Source organism: Danio rerio, chromosome 10, assembly GCF_049306965.1.
Source record: "Danio rerio strain Tuebingen ecotype United States chromosome 10, GRCz12tu, whole genome shotgun sequence".
Taxonomy (NCBI): Eukaryota; Metazoa; Chordata; class Actinopteri; order Cypriniformes; family Danionidae; genus Danio; species Danio rerio.
In genome coordinates, this window is record NC_133185.1 from 44,572,501 (window position 1) to 44,593,578 (window position 21,078).

The 21,078-nt window shown below is 36.6% G+C and overlaps 1 protein-coding gene across 8 annotated transcripts in view; it reads left to right on the forward strand.

Moving 5' to 3' along the window:
• kirrel3a (kirre like nephrin family adhesion molecule 3a) overlaps nt 1-21,078 on the forward strand; it is a 532,195-nt gene that overhangs the window by 63,541 nt on the left and 447,576 nt on the right. For all 8 annotated transcript variants that reach the window (XM_073915104.1, XM_073915110.1, XM_068224013.2 and 5 more), the window contains one exon: nt 21,018-21,069. Coding sequence is in view for 3 of the 8 variants with exons in the window: in XM_068224013.2 (XP_068080114.1) it covers nt 21,018-21,069 (52 nt within the window). In the remaining 5 variants the exon portion in view is untranslated. The remainder of the gene's footprint in view (nt 1-21,017; nt 21,070-21,078) is intronic.

Genomic DNA, 21,078 nt, shown 5'->3' on the forward strand with positions numbered 1-21,078 from the left:
TTAATAAATGCTGCTGAGTTTAAACCTGTGAAAATTACCTATTGTTGGAGTACTGAAAAATCATACTCGAGTAAAAGCACCATTACTTGCCCAAAAATGTAGTGAGTAAAGCTTTCTGTGATAAATATTACTCCAAGTATGAGTAAAAACCCTTTCAAAAGTACTTAAGAATAGTGAGTGGTGAGTATTAAGCAGTAAAAAGTGATGTAATTTGCGCGTGTGTGTGTGAACGTAACATTCTGTAGTGCGTTTATTTTTTGTTTAAGGCCCTTTCAGTTATCATCACACCGGTCAACACTGGGATGTGAAAATAAGGCAAGGCAAGGCAAGTTTATTTATATAGCACATTTCATACACAGTGGCAATTCAAAGTGCTTTACATAAACAAAAATAAAAGAAACAAGTAAAATAAAAATAAAAACAAATAATAAAAATGTGTAAAAAAACACAAAAACAGGTCAAATGTGATATAAAAGAATGAAGAAGAAGAGAAAAACAGACACAGCACAGTGCTCATTCAGTAAAGGCACAGCTAAACAGATGTTTTCAGTCTTGATTTGAATGTGCCTAATGTTGGAGCACATCTGATCATTTCTGGAAGCTGATTCTAGCAGCGAGGGGCATAGTGGCTGAAAGCTGATTCACCCTGCTTTCACTGAACTCTTGGAATTTCTAGTTTATATGATCCTAAAGATCTGAGTGATCTGTTGGGTTTGTATTCAGTGAGCATGTCTTTAATGTATTGAGGTCCTTGGCCATTTAGTGATTTATAGACTAGTAATAATACTTTAAAATCTATTCTGAATGTAACTGGCAGCCAGTGTAGAGACCTGAGGACAGGTGTGATGTGCTCTGATTTTGGCTTAGTCTAAGTTTCAGAGGTTTTTTATTATTTTTATTATTATTATTATTAATGGGTGGCGCAGTGGGTAGCACGTTCGCCTCACAGCAAGAAAGTCGCTGGTTCGATCCTCGGCTCAGTTGCCGTTTCTGTGTTGAGTTTGCATGTTCTCCCTGCGTTCACGTGGGTTTCCTCCGGGTGCTTCGGTTTCCCCCACAGTCCAAAGACATGCGGTAGAGGTGAACTGGGTAAGATAAATTGTCCGTAGTGTATGAGTGTGTGTGTGAATGTGTGTGTGGATGTTTCCCAGAGATGGGTTGCGGCTGGAAGGGCATCTTCTGCGTAAAAACTTGCTGGATAAGCTGGCGGTTCATTCCGCTGTGGCGACCTCAGATTAATAAAGGGACTAAGCCGACAAGAAAATGAATGAATTATTACCACTTGTGTACACTTGTGATCCAAGATCAAATATATGACCAGGAACTTCTCATTGAGTGAATGTGAAAATGTAAATGTTTCGACTTTTACCATGTTTTTACACCTTCCCACCCTTTATTAAATAAATAAAAAACACAACAATATTAAATTAATTTCAAATTGCTCATGAGAAGAGTGTTTTCTTTATGAAACATATTTAATTTTAACCAAGCAATGTAATATTTACTCAAAAAAAAGCATTATTAGATAACATTAAGACCATCACATTCTGATCATTTCAGATCTCTTGGTTATCTGTAGCATTTCTAACATCTACAAGTCAAACGTGTGTATGTGTGCAATTCCTTTGCTAGAAATCTATTAATTTAATGGGAAATATGCAGGAAACAATTGTGCATTACATGAATTCTGCATATGCCATACTGATGGTCTTTTGCTGAGTGTTCTCTATTCAAAAGCTGATAAATAACCCTGAAAATACATCTGTAGATATTAGATTTTTCATTTTCATTTAAAAATCATTACTCGTCGAGTTTTTTGTTCAGGCAATCAACCTTTTGGCATTGCATTCCACAACCTCATGGATCTAAAACTACAGTATTTGCTGACAATTGACAAGCAGTAGTGTTTTTATTTTTGCTCTTTTTTTCAGATTTTTTTCCCTCTAATGAAGCATTTTGGGAGAAAATCAAAATCAGACGTGCTTTTTACCTTAGGGGGCCTTTAGTCCTCTTGTAACCAACCCTCGATCAAAGCACTTAACCCCAGGTTGCTCCGCTGAGACAAAACGTGTACTGTATGTCACTTAGCAATTTCCACTGACCGTTGCATTATGTCTGAGTCAATTCTCCAAAACAGTTCTGTAGGCGAACACCCAAACACCTACTAATAAAGCGGCCCGTTATGCTCTTTTTCGAATATTACCTTTCATGCTGTGTGTAATATAGCTGTGTGTGTAATAAAAGCTCGGCAACAATGAAAGTGCATGATTAAAAGTTATTGTCTCAAAACAATAGAGCGGATTCTGCCGAAACGAATTGTCCGGAGTTTCTTTTCTGCAACCAAATCTACATAGATCTGTAATACATTTGCATAATGCCAACCTGTTCTTCTTCGTTGCCACCCGCAAACAAAATCTAATCCTCACACACTTGTTTGTGTCAAGAAGTAGCATTTATTCTACTGGGTCTTTCACAAAACACTCTGGTTGTATTCACTGTAGCTGTGAAATTAGTTTTCTACTTGCCTTCTATCTACACTTTGCTGTTTATGATAAGACAATTTTCGCAAGTACGAGGTGACGTTTGGGGTTTAAATTAAGCTTTACTCACACATACTGTAGAAAAACTTGCGCATATGTTTAGTGTTCACATGCACATTTGTACTACCGAGTGCTCAAATGAACACATGCAAAGTGCTAAATTGGCTGTGCTGTGCGTGTGTGTAAATGTGAGTTTGTATGAGGGTTTCCCAGTACTGGGTTGTGGCTGGAAGGGCATCTACTGCGTAAAACATATGCTGGAATAGTTAGCGGTTCATTCCACTGTGGCGAACCCTGATAAATAATGAACTAAGTCGAAGGAAATGAATGAATAAATGTTTATATGAAACACAAGAAGATCCCAAAATATACCAGTAGAAACGTGCTGCTTATGTTGTGATGTAGGTTCGCATTGATCAACTAGTTCTTCCATGGATTCATCAATGGATGGAAGCTTGATTTTATGCAATACTTGAATTGATGTATTATGATGAGAGCAGTTATGTCTATTAATGTTATCAAAAATATCTATTTTTTTTCGCTAAGTATCGATAGTGTAATGTAATGTGTGTATTTATATAGCACATTTATCATATATGGCCACCCATTCAACGCGCTTCATAATCATGAGGGGGGTGTCTACACATTAGAGATATGTGCGGGACTAAATTTTTAATCACGCTCCTGCCCGCTCCTGCCAGGTTTTAGTCCGAACCCGACCGCACAGAGTACAGACAGCCTATAACAAGCTGTCTGTTTAAACACACATACACACACACACACACACACACACACACACACACACACACACACACACACACACATATAAACACACAGCACCAAGCAAGTGACACACAGACAGCACAACTCTCTCTCATTCACACACATAGATACGCGTGCTCGGGAGTTGGGAGCAATATTGTAAGACCAACTGCTCCCGTTCAAATTACATCAGTAACCGACGGCTCCCGCACTTTATTCGGAAATTTATTCCCGCCCCGCAATAAATCTGGTGTGGTTTCGCGGGAATGCAGACCTCCACTACACACCACCACCAGTGTGCAGCATCCACTTGGGTGATGACTTTGCTCTCTCGTGCTTTCTTCTCTGTCCTCTCAATATTTTTCAAGGTTGTCTTCAGTGGAGTCAGTTTCCACCGTTTTCTTATCCACGACAATAAAGGAGTAAAAGTAAAGAGAAAGTAAAGAGGCTGAATGGCGGAGGCTCATTCCTTATCCTCATGCTGCAGATGCTCTGTTTAACTGTTTTCTCGTTTGTGAAGTATTCAGTTTCGCCATTAAAAAAGCAAATGTGCCATGGCGTGACGCAACTGACTCTTAAAGGGAATGCGAGATGACACGATTAAACTCTAGAGCTATTTTGGGATTTCCGTCTGGGTTTTGTCTACCCAAATTTAAAAGCTATCATTTAAAATATTTGGTAACATTTTAAAGAAAACCCTTTGAATTTTCAAAAAACACTATTGAAAGTGTTTAAAATATCTGTAAATGTTGTCTGTGTTATAATAAACACCTAAAAAAAGTGGATTTTGTATTTTTTTATAAACTCAAATTTGAAAGTATTTTAGGTTCTGTGTGGTCTATAGCGTGCTGTAAATAATTGTGGTGGTTCCTACACATGTCTGTAATCATAGGAAAAAAATTGTCTCTACCATAATCTATGCAAAAGTTATTGTATTCCAACTGATGAGAGGTATTGTACAAGCAACAGGGGCCGATCATTATTTTCATATTTCACTATTCTTTTGTTTGATCAAACATAATTCACTGTGTTTGGACCACATCAGACATATAAAAGGATTACTTGTGCACATCACCTAAAAACAGAGGAGAAATGGCCCTGAAGCGCACAGCATAAGGTAAGAGATGACAGCTGTCTGTGCTATCTGGGGCTGCTTATTGATCATAAATGTATTGTTTTCACTTCTGCGCCACGGAAACACTGCGAGTCATTCGGCAACTGTTTTATATGTAAATATAATTCAGTAAAAAGAATGCTAGAACCATATGAGCACCGGCAAGAGCTTTCATTTGAGCTATAACTTATCAATCAATCAACCAACCAACCAACCAACCAACCAATGTAATTGATGTCAGTTCAAAAACAGCTCAAACAAGTCAAAAATAAAAGCCAAAAATATTAAATGAGACAATTAATATTGCCAATTCAAAACTATTTGAATACATAACATTAAATATGTATTACATAGCATGTAAATATGTCATGTAATGTAATTAAAAATTTTACAAAAAAAATTTGACTCCAAAATGCATTTAATTTAATTAAGGCTTTACTTTGATGCAAAAAAAGATGAACAGGAACTGGGAGTGTCTTTGTTGCATCAGATATAATCACTTTACTCATAGCTGATTGGTGGAGTTTGGGTTTGCAGGTTAGCCATGCCCCAGAGCAGGTTAATCATGTAGTATAAGTTACAATGGTGATGAAATCTAAGCAAAAACCAACCCACCGTCTTGGGGTCAAAATCTTAGCTATTGCTCAAAATAAATGCAAACTTATCTCGGCGCAAACCAAACCAGCTTTGCGCACACTGTAAAAAATGATGGCTGCCTTCATTTTTTTTAATTGAATCAACTTACATCAATCAAACTGACTAAAATATTAAGCATTGTATTTAGTTGAAACCTGATTCATTTATTACACTAAAGCAACATACAAATATTTGTTGTCTTGACTTTTTTTTATTAAATATTTGACAGTGCTACAGGCGTTTTTCACACCCTGAAAGTGGCAGACCAATCACAATTTAGACTTGTCCATCTGACCAGATGAGCAGGCTTTCAGAAAGGTTGGTTTTAGAAAGAATAAGTCATTGAAAGTAGGTGATTGTATATTATGAGAAATTTAAAGTGCCATTTGCAAGGATGCAAACCAACCAGAACTTTTAAACGAGCAGAATAAGGGCACTTTAGAGGTCAAGCTAATAATATGGTAAAACATGTAATGGCATCACCTACAAGAGCCCTGTGATCTCCGGTCAGCTCGTTTACGAGCAGCTAATAATTTCCACTCCAGTTTCAGTAGCCTTCATAATGGACCCCTGTTTTTTGCAGCGTAGAGAAAGCGTCTAATTCATACAATTTGCAACGACTAAATTTAGAGTGTAATTGCTAGCGAAGGTGCTGTCATGAAGAGCCACAGGTGGTTGTTTATTTCTCGCCAGACGCCCGCAGACCTCTCAGGAAGAAAAGCTTTTTGAATAAGTTTAGATCAAAGACGGCTTCTTTAGGTCATTGTGGGGAAAACAGTCCACCGTGCAGTGTTTGAGGACATTATTGAAGGTGGGCTAATCTAGATGATGGCATGCGTCTCTAATTTGTTTTCAATCGCCGCCTGATCCTCACTGATGTGCTTCCAGCTCTGCCCGATTCACTTACGACTATGAATAAATGAGCAAAAGGCAAAAATTACGACATGTAATCTTCTGGCGTTTTTGGCAGTGCCATTTCTATTTGCATTTGCACTTCTCTGTGCTGGAAATGGGATTTCTTTCAGGGAGGAAAATAGCATTTCTTTCTGATGCAAAATCATCTGGAAGTCACACTGAGAAATCCAATGAATGGGAATCAAGAGTTGAGAATCATATCTTCATCATATTTTCTGTCTCGAGTCATTTCGTGTTAACCGCTGCATTCTGTCGAAACAACCCCCGGATGAATTCGTCTCATGCACTTGTTTTGGGTACAAGCATGCGCTCATGATAACATTGGTGTCTATCGTGTTTACAAATGCTGCACTTTTGAGGCCTGTTGCATAAAATAGAATTGCATTTGAACCAAACAAATGCAACCTGGTTAAGATCAGGTCAAGTAGTTTCACATCTCATGATATAATGTTTCGTTGTTAACGTTGGGAGTTTGTGATTAACTCTGCACTGTGTGCAAGTATGACACGATCAGCAAACTGCCAATCTAATGAGTGTGATTATCTTTTGTAGGAGAGTCAAAAATTCACCTCTCTGCAGAAGATTAAGATATCGAAATTATACATTTAAATGCGTTCACAAGGCAGAAATAAACAGTGTGGATACAACAAAAGTTTGTAAAGGTAACCAAATATTATTATGTCTATGCAAACCAACCTACCAACATAACCAACCTAACCAACAACATAATCAACCAAATCAACCAACCAACCAACATAACCAACTAACATAACCAGCCTAACCAACATAACCAACATAAGAGCTTTTCCAGCGTTATGGATGTGACATTTGCAGTAAAAACATTATTTAAACATATAAATTCAAAGAGAAAGTATGTTAACATTATATTGAAATATCTGTTTATATTTTCCAGAACAAATAACCAAAGAGTTAAGGGATCAGAAAAAAATCACTCTGTAAACATGTTTTGTACTTTAAATGAGGAAAATAAACATAAAGTCTATGAGTTTGCAGCATGCAACATACTTTGTAGAAATTCTGTGAATTATACTGCACAAACCAAAAGAAGTAATGCTAATCAAAAGGATAAGAGTTGTCTCGCTATAGAACGAATATGATTGGTTTTATTTTATTTAACCAACCAACCAACCAACCAACCAACATTACTAACATTACCTACCAACCAACATAACCGACCAACCAACATAACCAACCAACATAACCAACAAACATAAGCAAAATAACCAACATAACAAACACAACCAACTAACCAACACAACCAACCAACCAACCAACCAACAAACATTAACATAACCAACATAACCAACCAACCAGCCAGCAAGCATAAGTAAAATAACCAACATAACAAACCAACCAACAAAACAAATCTAACAAACACAACTAACCAACCAACCAACCTGACCAACATAACCAACATAACAAACCAACCTAACCAACCAACTTAACCAACCAACCAACCGAACCAACACAATCAAACCAACCAACACAATCAAACCAACCAACCAAATAACCAACATAACCAACCAACATTACCAAATAACCAACAAAACCAAACCAACCGAGCCAACATAACCAAACAGATCAACCAACCCGATCAACATAACCAACCAACAAAATCAACCAACTTAACCAACCAACAAAACCAAACCAAACGAACCAACATAACAAACCTAACACAATCAAACCGACCAACAAAATCAAACCAACATAGCCAAATAACCAACAAAACCAAACTAACCAACCAACCAACCAACCATCCATCCATCCATCCATCCATCCATCCATCCATCCATCCATCCAACCAACCAACCAACCATCCATCCAACCAACCAACCAACCAACCAACCAACAAACATAACCAGCCAACCAACCAACCAACCACCCATCCAACCAACCAACCAACAAACATAACCAACCAACCAACCAACCAACCACCCATCCAACCAACCAACCAACAAACATAACCAACCAACCAACCAACCAACCACCCATCCAACCAACCAACCAACAAACATAACCAACCAACCAACCAACCAACCAACCAACCAACCAACCAACCAACCAACCAACCAACCAACCAACCAACCAACCAACCAACCAACCAACCAACCAACCAACCAACCAACCAACCAACCAACCAACCAACCAACCAACCAACCAACCAACCAACCAACCAACCAACCAACCAACCAACCAACCAACCAACCAACCAACCAACCAACCAACCAACCAACCAACCAACCAACCAACCAACCAACCAACCAACCAACCAACCAACCAACCAACCAACCAACCAACCAACCAACCAACCAACCAACCAACCAACCAACCAACCAACCAACCAACCAACCAACCAACCAACCAACCAACCAACCAACCAACCAACCAACCAACCAACCAACCAACCAACCAACCAACCAACCAACCAACCAACCAACCAACCAACCAACCAACCAACCAACCAACCAACCAACCAACCAACCAACCAACCAACCAACCAACCAACCAACCAACCAACCAACCAACCAACCAACCAACCAACCAACCAACCAACCAACCAACCAACCAACCAACCAACCAACCAACCAACCAACCAACCAACCAACCAACCAACCAACCAACCAACCAACCAACCAACCAACCAACCAACCAACCAACCAACCAACCAACCAACCAACCAACCAACCAACCAACCAACCAACCAACCAACCAACCAACCAACCAACCAACCAACCAACCAACCAACCAACCAACCATAACCAACCAACCAACCATAACCAACCAACCAACCATAACCAACCAACCAACCATAACCAACCAACCAACCATAACCAACCAACCAACCATAACCAACCAACCATAACCAACCAACCAACCATAACCAACCAACCATAACCAACCAACCATAACCAACCAACCATAACCAACCAACCATAACCAACCAACCATAACCAAACAACATAATTAATGGTGAATGGAATTTCTTTTAGGGAAGAAAACCTCGTCTGGGAAAAAAATCATATTGAAGTCACACTGAGAAATCCAATGAATGGGAATCAGGAGTTGAGAATCATATTTTCTGTCTCGAGTCATTTCGCATTAACTGCTACATTCAGTCGAAACAACCCCCGGATGAATTGGCCTCACGCACGTGTTTTGTGTACATGCACATATATAGTTCAGCATGGTACACAAGTATCACAGCGCTCGCCGCAATACTTCTGAGAGAAAAAGATTTGTTTAGTTTCAAATGAGACGCGCAATTTGCATGATACTATTTCAAGCTCCATTGAAACTGAACCTTCGGTGCACTTTCTGCATCTGATAGGAAAATAGTGTATCGGCTCTTGTCATTTCTCATCAAGCCTCCAGATTTTTTTTGATCTTTTATGAGAACGCACTGTCAGGAACAGTTTACATGACAAGAAGGTTTGAAAACACATCAATCACGCCGATGATAAACATGGCTTATGTCATCTCCTCTTCCTGTCTTGCTCTCTCCATTTATCCCACTTGTGAACGTGTCCTTATTATGTCACGTCCAATTAGCCAAACCGCCTTTGGATAACGGAGACCTCTTGATTGGTGACAGAGAAGAAAGGCGGAAATGTTGGTGTATGGATCCCGACAGTGCTTTAACGTAAAAAATAGACCCTCTAAAATACTGTTAACTCAATGTAAACGCCATTGAATGATCGTAGCGGCGAACGTGTATATTTTTATTCCAAATCAGCCAGAAGTGTTAAAAAGATACGCGTCAGTGACAATGTTATGAAATTGAGGATGACACCTCTAAAATTACCCAAACCCTTTCAGTCTGACAGCTGTAGCGGACTGGCACTTTAAAATGAACAGCTCCTGTTTTTGAAAACCCGACAGCGGCTCTATCAGCACGGCCACGGATAGTTTCGCAGAGGGCCGGTTCTAATCGTAAAGGTTCAGTGTTTTTGGCAGGAGGAGGCAGGCTCCTGATAAGGCGAGGATTTATGCACAGACAAGATTAGAAATCCGCGCGGCTCTGTCACAGCACACTTCCTCCATGCAATGCAGTGATACTGAAACTAATCTAGCAGCAAACATATTGGAGATCCTGTAACACAAACCTAGATGGGAAGGAACGGGCTAATCTATCTGCATTCGCGCCATCGGACTCCACAAAAGACGCTGTTTGGGCTGAGACGCCGCGCAGATGTGGCCTGTGAATGAACCTTTTTTTTAAAAAAAAGAGGGATGATGCTTGGCACGGCGCTATAGAGATATGGGTGCAGATCAATATCTCACGCTCAGCCAATTGCAGCTCTCAGTCTATTAAAGAAAGGGACAGGTAACACAGAGGAAAATGCTCCTGCTTGAGATCAGGAGACTGAATGGAGACGTTGCATCAGCTAAATGTTTTTCTAAAATCTTGTTTAATTCACACAAAGTTTATTTCTATAACACTTTTAATCATAATATTTGTTCCAAGCAGATTTACAAAAAATGTGCACTATTAAATTACAATCCAAATGATGTGAGTGGGGTGGATAGTACGACTACATTGTGAAAAAAGCATCTGTTAATTAAGAGTTTTCATTTATTTACAGTTTTCAATTGCATTATTGGATGCTAATCTTCACTCTGTCGACTTTTGATGTTGAAAATTTAACTCTACAGTTTTACAAAGTGATCTTATTCACATTTTAGTAGTTTAAAATCATATGTTGTACTGTATTAGCAATAATATACACTACCTAATAAAAAGTCTGGTCGCCTATGCAAGTTTTGGATTATTTGGTATTAGTAGAGGCTTATATGAAAGGCAAAGGCCTCTAGATTACGCTTATTTTACCAAAATAAAATATGATCATGCCTTGATTTTTAATTATTTAATTAGTACTATAAGGTCTGACTTTGCTTAGACAAAAGCCTTGTCTCTTAACAGAAGTAATGTCCAGTATAGAATATAAAGTCATGCTGCAGTGGAGACAGAATGAATATTGTGTCTGACTTTCATAAGCTTGGAGGACTGCATCCATACATCTCTGCAATGACTCAAATCACTTAGTAAAGTCATCTGGAATGGCAAAGAAAGCATTCTTGCAGGACTCCTGGAGTTCATCAAGATTCTTTGGATTCATCTTTAATGCCTCCTCCTCCATCTTACCCCGGACATGCTTAATAATGTTCATGTCTGGTGGGCTGGCCAATCCTGGAGCACCTTGTCCTTCTTTGTGATTGCTTTTTTTATTTTAATTTAGGTTGACTGTTTTGTGTTTTACAATGGATTTGGAAATGGCAGTGTTCTTTCAATGAAAGATTTTAATTTTACAAAACAAATCACTGCTATTAAAATAATTCTTGTTTAACCTTTGAATGATGTTAAAGTAAAAAAGGTGCCAAAGGCTGATTTTGTGGTGGCTGCGCTTTTAATATAAAATTATTGTAATCTAAATTCAAGTGATGAAGGATGTTGAAAGCCTGGCTATAATCAGTGTTGAGTACTGCTGTATGGTTAACCCAGCATGATATAAATATTTATAATTATGTATGAGATTAACAGTTTGAAATGTACAAAAGTACTTCAAAAGCCAATAGCATAAGTAATTGAAACAATAAATGTATTACTATTTAAATATATCATCTTGTTACTAACTTTTCTGAAGTATCCTTTCCAGCACTGAAAAATAGTAAGGTTAAGAGCTTTAATGTTTAATAACCCAGATCTGCATCCCAATCATCACAAATACTGCAGAAGACCTATTGGAACCAACATGGACCCAAGATTCAAATAGAAATCAGTCAAGTTTGGTGATGAAAAAAAAAAAAACATTGGTTTGGGGTTGCAGAGTGGATGGAAACATCAACAGCACAAGGTATTAAGACATTTGTGCTGCCCATTACATTACAAACCACAGGAGAGGGCAAATTTTTCATCAGGATAGAGCTCCTTCTCATACTTCAGCCCTCACATCAAAGTTCCTGAAAGCTAAAAAGGTCAAGGTGCTGCAGGATTGGCCAGCCCAGTCACTAGACTTGAATGTTATTGAGCATGTCTGGGGTAAGATGAAGGAGGAGGCATTGAAGATGAACCCAAAGAATCTTGATGAACTCTGGGAGTCCTGCATTAAGAGTGCTTTCTTTGCCATTTCAGATGACTTTATTAAGTTATTTGAGTCATTGAGGAGATGTATGAATGCAGTCCTCCAAGCTCATGGGAGCATCATGACTTTATATTCTATACTGGACATTATTTCTAATTAAATAATTAAAAGACAAGGCATGATCATATTTTATTTTGGTAAAATAAGCGTAATCTAGAGGCCTTTGCCTTTCATATAAGCCACTTCTGATACCAAATGATCAACTAGAAGTCAAGTTAATATTTGTTGTTCCCAAAACTTGGATAAGCGACAGGATTTTCGTCAGGTAGTGTAAAAAGGCAAGATAATACAGAATCACCCTCTCTTTACTGTCAACATGTCAAGTAAGGGAAATTGATTAATTTAAAAAGCCAAATATGTGCATGTACCTTCAAATATACTTTAGAGTCAAACTATCAAAAATGAATCATTTAAATGACTCCTTTTGTTGACATAGAGCTTATGCAAGCTTTCTGTTCAGCGATATTTAGAGGAAAGAGCAATATATATATATATATATTAGAGCAACTTTCCCCCTTCCTAACTCTAAATGTTAGTGAGTATTATATTATTTTCAGTAGCTCATTTTAAGGCATCTCGAGGCATATTTAATAAAACATATGCGTTTTTCCACATATCTCACATTGAGAAATGCATGTTCATTTTTAAATTATTCACAATGCCGTTATTAATTAAGCAAATTACATGTCACCGCCATTGGTGCTCTTAAACTGTTGCTTTAAATTTGCGATCGGTCACAACAGTGAAAATCTATATTTATGTAAGCATAAACTTAGTAAATACACTGAAAATATAAATTATTTATTGGATTTACTAATGCAATGGATTTACTCATTTTTTTAAAGTAAGTGATTGCAAACAATGTAAATGGGCTAAATTTAAACAAGTTGAACATTACTCAATTTATTTGTTTGTTTAAATTTAGTCTATATAAACCAAGTATGTTTACATAAACACCAATAATCCGATGTTAATACGATTAATTCAATTCATCTTTATTTCTATAGCACTTTTACAATGTAGATTGTGTCAGCAGTTTCACATAGATGATTATAGTGAATTGAAATATAGTTTCAGTTCAGTTTTCAGAGTATAAGTTCAGTTTAGTTTAATTCAGTTCTGTGTGGTTTAATATTCACTGCTGAGAGTCCAAACACTGAAGAGCAAATCCATCGATGTGCAGCTCTACAGGTCCTGAACCATGCAAGCCACTGCGATAAAGACAATACTCTGATTAAGAGTTGACCATGTAAACATTGACTTTTTATTATTATGTTTTTCATTCATTTAATCTGATTAAGGTCGTAATCAAATTAAACTGTAATCTAATTAAGACGTGGAGTATGCCTATTTTAGTGCCATTATTGAAGTGCAGTACAGACATGGAAACACCGCAATCCAACTATCACCATCGTGTAGGATTTTCACCTCATTTTGCGACAGTATAGTCTATACACACATGGCTGTTTGACACTATTCTCTGCACTTACCGAGTCACTAGTGTTTCCATCTACAGATTTTTATGCGCATAACCAAATATAAAAATAAAATAAAAAATTGATTGATGGAACCGCTAGGATGCGCATTACTTTTGAAAATGTGCATAAAAACTGTATGCGCTTAACTGAGTAGGATAAACTCTTTTTTTGTTAAGATGTGCATAAACTACGCTGGAAGCACTTTTACCGAACAAATTCCAGTATGCACATTAAAAAGGTCATGTGATTTTGTTATAGGAGATCATGTGATGATAAAAATGTGTGTGATTGGACAAACCAGCAGTCTGAGCACAATGTAAAACATCTGAAATGTTGTTTGGGCCATTCTTAAACACGTTAACCGTTTCAGTATTAGTGTCATTATATTATCAATGACCTCAAGTCATTCCGTTTTCATTGTTGATATTTGGCAAAAGTTAATCAGGAACTGACAATTTTGTTCTCTTTTACTCATTGGATAGAAACGATGCTTTATTCGCACGTCTTTTACGCAATATTCCGGCTTTGTGCATAAAGTCTGAAGGACCACAGACACCCACATTACAAAATGGGTTTTTGCAAACAAACAAAAAAAAAAATCACAAATTTTTGAGAAATAAAAATTGATTGAACTGCAAACAAAAATCAAGCAATGCAAAAAAATAAATAAAAATAAAAAATAAATAAATATATATATATATATATATATATATATATATATATATATTTATATATATGTATATGTTTATATATATATATATATATATATATATATATATATATATATATATATATATATATATATATATATATATATATATATATATATATATATATATATATATTTGCTATTTAGTTATTCACGTTTCACTTTGTGGCCCTGATTTGACAAGGGGGCAGAGTCAAGGGAGACCTGCCTCCATTTAAGCAACGTCATCACCTAGTGATACAGTATCACTGAGATGGTCTTACAGCCTAGTAGGTCCATGTCTGCTGCAAACACCCATGTTCCCTTGGCTCCGCCTCCTTGTCAAATCAGGGCCAGTGAAACGTGTTGAAGTAAAAAAAAAAAGCATCGCAAATCAAAATGAGCATTGCAATTGACTGGACAGGTTTTGTAAAGGAAATGCTATAAAAATGTTTTGCAGATATATAGGGCTCTATTTTAACAATCTAGGCCCAAAGTCTGAAGCGCATGATGCAAAAGCATTAAGGGTGTGTCCGAATCCACCTTTGCTATTTTAAGGATGAAAAAAAAATAGAATGTCTTCATGTAATGCTGGATTCGTGGCCGGGAAATCACACGTGACGTGAACTGCTGCTGACCGTGAGCTGTTACCAGAGAGCGGGCGGGACTAGGAAGCGGCCTACTTAAAGACAAGCATTTGATGTTTTTTCTTTCATAGCGAACAAAGCTGTGCATGAAAACAAATGTTTACAGTGTCAGTATAACTACACTAGCCTATATAATGTTAATTTTACCAGTGAATAAAATGGTCTAATAATGTTGTCAATGACAGATTGCCAGCATAGGCCTATATCTCAAACATAATTCAACATCAGAATTATTATAAGTAGAATATAATTATTTATAGAAACCAGTAGACCTACACATAATATTATTTCTGTTTTACCACATGTTTGAGGAAAAAAAACAATAATAATTGCAGACTCATATTAACCTTTATTTTACATCTACAGAATCATGAGAAAATCGTGATCTTTATTTTAAGCAAAAATAAATAAATAAATAAATAAATTGTGCAGCTCTAATATATATACACTGCTTGATTTTTATTTGCAGTTCTTGCTTTGTTTGCAAATTTTATTTCTATTTCTGTGAGTTTCTTGTGAGTTTATTTTTGTTAGCAAAATACATTTCATTTCTCTAATTTTCATTTTGCGTTTTTTTAATTTTAATTTTAATTAATTAATTAATTAATTTATTTATTTATTTATTTATTTTTGCTCAATACTTTATTTTTTGTTCGCAAAACTTTGTTATTTTGCAGATATGTCCCTAGATTGACTCCACACCAATGATTCATTTGTTTCAGTGTAGAATATAATTATTTTTTTTCTTTGATTTTGTTGGTGTGGATAAAGCTGTGTGTGTTTAATACCTCTGCTTTTCTCATTACTAGTCTGAATTACTCCACTTTGCTCTAAAATATTTAACAACATGGGTTTAAGGGCTCATTAACAAATTGGTCAATTCAGCATCTGATAAAGAGGTCCATCTGTTTTACTGAAGGCCCCATGTGGGCCGCTCTGAGATTCACAGCAAGAACAAAATGATGTTTCTGAAATCTAAATATATTATTGGTCAAACAGGCGTTTTTCATGAGCCATCTCCACAACGTCTTTCGAATCCCATAAAGTGTTTGTTCGGGTAAATGTTGAGCAGCATCCACGGCCGAAAGGTGCACGTAAAATCCCGAATGACACTGTAAAACACTGTAAGCTGATTCTCCGCCGTTCGAGCCCTCCATCTGGAAACCCATCTGCACCTCCTGTTTTATGGATCTGATTCCCACTGTATCCAATCCTCACATGAAGGTTAATGACTGGACAAACTGTAGCATGCTAAGGTCACGCATTAGCCACAAACGGGGGTCAGGAAGGGTAACCAGAGCTGTTCACATATGGGTAAATATTGAATATGAAATTGGATAAGCTTATAGATGATGACTGTAGACGCTGGGATTATTTATTTATTTATTTATTGGCCATATCTATTCTAGGGTGAAGCTATACTGTGACACGAGGCAATTAGCGCTGTAATAAGATAACGTCTTTGTGAGGGAACGTTTGATTCAAAGCAATTTACCATGGCTTTGCTGTGGTTGCAGTTAAAGATGCCTCATCATGTTCTACCTTTTAAAAGAGAATGTCAGAAAGATGCAGTGTCAGTGATGCTCTGCTTTGCATTAAATTGCAGGTAGTACGATAAGAATAGATTGATTAGCTCATGATTTAGGTATAGCCTTATTCACTATTGCCTAGATCAGGGGTTCCCAAACTTTTCAGCACGCGACCCCCAAAATGACAATGCCAGTGACTCGTGACCCCCAATATTCTATGAGGTGGTGGTTATAAATACAGAAACCTTCTATGCAATGACGCGCACAAACACACCAATAGACCCAAGTCTATTCTTTGTTTTTTTATGTATGTCAGTGCTGTAAATGGGCTAGAAAGTTTAACCTGGTGTTACAAAATCTGCTGTATCTGACAGTATTGCTGTGTCTTTAGTATAATGTAATTACCCGTGAAGTCGCAATCCAATAGAACTAGTAACTATAAGCTACTATAGTAACGATATAGTTTATAGTAACTATAAACGACAATTTTTTTCTCTTCAGTAGGTTATTGATAAAATACAGTAAATCTTAAGGTTTAATAAAAATTAATTGATTTTTGAAAATCACCAGGCGACCCCCCCCTTCATTGTCCCGCGACCCCTCGGGGGGTCCCGACCCCCACTTTGAGAACCTCTTGCCTAGATAAGCATTTTTAGGAGTGAATGAAAGTGAGTGTATGAATTAGAGCACTGAAGGGATGCCGATTTGATTGTTTTTTGCTGGTTGATAAATCCCTCAAATAGATTAGATTTTTTTAACCTTGATTTACCATCACACAGAGGCTTTAAATCACTTTCCAGAACCTTTTCATTCACTGTTCCTAATTGGTGGAATGATCTAAGATGCCTCATCATGTACTACATTTTAAGAGATAATGTCAGAAAGATGTAGTGTCAATGATGCTTGAAGTAGGACATAGTATGATAAGAAATTGATTAGCTCATGATTTAGGAACTTTGGAAATTAGGCTCTTAATCCTCAGTCCTAATTCCCTAGATTAGTCTCCTGATATAGTGCCTTTAAAGGATTGAATCAAAGTGAATTGAAGCACTGAAGGGGTGCCGTTTTTTTGTGTTTTGCTGGTTGTAAAAACCCTTAAGTGGAACCTTGATTTACCACTGCACAGAGGCTTTAAGTCACTTTCCAGAACCTTTGCATTCACTGTTCCTAATTGGTGGAATGATCTTCCCATTCCCAAGCTGATTCACTGGTAACATTCAAATGACATGATGACTGTAGATGCTGGGATTATTTATTTCTTTAATTTTTGGCCATATCTATTCTAGGGTGAAGCTTTTCTGTGACACAAGGCAATTATCACTGTAATAAGATAACGTCTTTGTTAGGGAACACTTGATTCAAAGCAATTTACAATGGCGTTGCTGTGGTCGCAGTTAAAGATGCCTCATCATGTACTACATTTTAAAAAGATGGTGACTGAAAGATGTAGTGTTAATGATGCTCTACTTTGCATTAAATAGCAGGTAGTATGATAAGAATCATTTGATTAGCTCATGATTTAGGTATACCCTCATTCACTATTGCCTAGTGGATTCACTATCCATTAATATAGGGTGTATTTACGAAGGAGTGAATTGGAGCACTGAAGGGATGCTGTTTTGTTTGTGTTTTGCTTTTTGATAAATCCCTCAGACGGATTTGATTTTGAACCTTGATTTACCATCGCACAAAGGCTTTAAGTAATTTTCCAGAACCTTTTCATTCACTGTTCCTAATTGGTGGACTGATTTTCCCATTCCTACACTGATTGCTGATACACTGGTATCATTCAAATGAAATGACGCGATGGTATTATTTATTTATTGGTCATCTATTTTAGGGTACGCTTTTCTGTAACATAGGGTAATTAGCATTGCAATAAAATGCATCTTTGTGAGGGAACATTTGATTCAAAGCAATTTACAATGGCTTTGCTGTGGTTGCTGTTAAAGATGCCTCATCATGTACTACATTTTAAAAGAAAGTGTCAACGATGTAGTGCCAGTGATCCTCTGTTTTTGGATAAAAAAAAGATGGTGTGATCAGTGAAGATTGAATAGCCCATGATTTAGAAACTTTCGAAATTGCGCCCTGTACACTCATTCTCTATTCTCTAGATTAGTCCACTAATATAGTGGAATACTAATAGAGGAGTGAAGGAAAACGACTGAGTGAATTGGAGCACTGAAGGGAATTATTATTATTTTTTGTCTTTTAGTTGTTTGTGGTCTTTAGTTAAGGTGAAGCACATTGGTCAACTTGAGTTGTTTTTGGTTGTGCTATATAAATAAACTGTCAATATCATTTTGCTGGCTTTAAGTCACTTTTCGGAACATTTTCCGCAGTTAAATATGCTGTTTTGTTTGTGTTTTGCTGATTGATAAATCACTCAAACAGATTTGATTTTCAACCTTGATTTACCCTCACACAGAAGCTTTAAGTCACTTTCCAAAACCTTTTCATTCACTGTTCCTAATTGGTGGAGCAATCTTCCCATTCCCATGCTGACTGCTGATGAATAAATGAATAAATGAATAAATGAATAAATGAATAAATGAATAAATGAATAAATGAATAAATAAATAAATAAATAAATAAATAAATAAATAAATAAATAAATACCTTGCTATTTTAAGGACAGAAAATATTATTTGCGCCCTATCATATGGTCTAACAGGCTTGTGCTTATTCTCTTAATGAGTTATGGGTGTGTTTTGAGCATAACGTGCATAGCATAACCTATCAGAGTCTCATCTCCCATTCCCTTTAAGAGTCAGTTGCGTCGCACCTTGGCGCATTTGCTATTTACATGGTGGACTTTGTAAGTGGAAAAACTGAATGCTTCACTAACAAGAAAACTGTTAAACAGACCATCTGCAGCATGAGGATAAAGAACGAGCATCCTCCAATCGGCCTCTTCACTTTCTCTTTACTTTTACTCTTTACTCCTTTACTTTTGTAGAGTAAGGAAACAGTGTTGTACACACTCCACTGAAGACATCCATTAGCCTACATATTTGATTTAGTTAAGGTGCAAAGATTTTCTTTAAAACTATTTATTAATTCAGTTCTAATTTCCAGCAAACAAATAAATAAACAATATTAACAATGTCTTATTCTTATGCCCCATGTGTCACCATATATCTCCAAAACCTGACAGATAGACAAATCTAAACTTGTTTTTAATAAAACAATTATAAATTTGCATACAATAAATACTACTACTACTACTTCTACTAATAATAATAACAAATATACAAATGAAAATTGTCATAAATAAACTAAAGAAAAACCCCTGCGAGGGCTTATAGACAGTGTTTTTTTATATAATTTAGAGAATAATAATCTTATGAACATTTTAATCCTTTATTATTTTCATATGTAAAGATATTTATGTATTGCTGCACATTCTGTGTGTATTAAGCAATGTGTAAGCGAATAGACCCACATAGGTGCATAACTAACGCGATCTGTGCTGGACTTTAGAGCAGCTTTTATTTGTTCAATGGCGTGGTCTATTTCAGTTCCTCAAAATAGAAACATGCCAACAATGCGCTTAACACACCTCCTTTGTAGACCAGCACACCCATGAGTCCACAAAGTGGCACAAATGGATTTGCTTTTTTTTAAAAAACGTGGCGCAAAACATGAAAATTACAGTTGCGCTGGTCAGAAAATAGCGACAAATTGGGTCATACACATTTTGTGCCTCATTGCACCAGGTGTTTGAAAGGGCCCTAAATGTCGATGTTATTGGTCAGACCGTGTGATAGTTATTTAAAACATAGGAGGGCTAACTATTTTAACTTCAACCTTAGTGATTTTTTTTTCTCTCTCTCTGTATATTAACAACCACAAGATACACAAGGCATTTAAAATCAGTTAGTAGACAATTATAAAACTCTGTACTACTAATTCTCAGCAGAACAGACGTGATGTTTAACAGCATTTATTTGAGAGTGTATCTCTCTTCTGACATTTCATGTTCAATGTGGTTGAATTCATGAGAACAAATAAACTGGTTGAATGACTGACCGATATGAACGCCAATTAATTTTCATCCCTGAATAGCACAAGCTCAATTTATTCTTAATAAAAAGATGAACATTAATCTCAGGTACTTTGTGAGCTGATTAACACAAGTGTGTGTTTTAAATTGAAGGAAATTACTGTGAAAATGGTTGCCGGAATAGCATATGGTTTTAAAATATATTAATTCGAAATAAAATTTTGCACTTATTTTGCATAGTCAGTTAATTATCTTCATCTTATAATCTTTCTTTATGAAAATTAACCAATGTTTTATTATTGTAAAAGTGAAGTAACCATGTGTTTTTATTTTTTGTGTGCCAGTATTATAAACACACTTTTAATAATACGATTAAACTATGTTCAGTGTAGCGAAAGTCACTTTTCGTAGGTGCTTTAGTGTGTTTTACATGGCTCATTTACCATTGTCATGAGATATATCTGCCAGTTATCCTGTCAAGCTGGCGTGAAAAAAAGTCTCATTGTATCTGATTTCATGTTCATGTGTTTACTTCCAGATCTTGACCTTTCCAAAATGGCGGACGTGTGGGACTGCCAATCTGGAGCCAGGTATGTTTT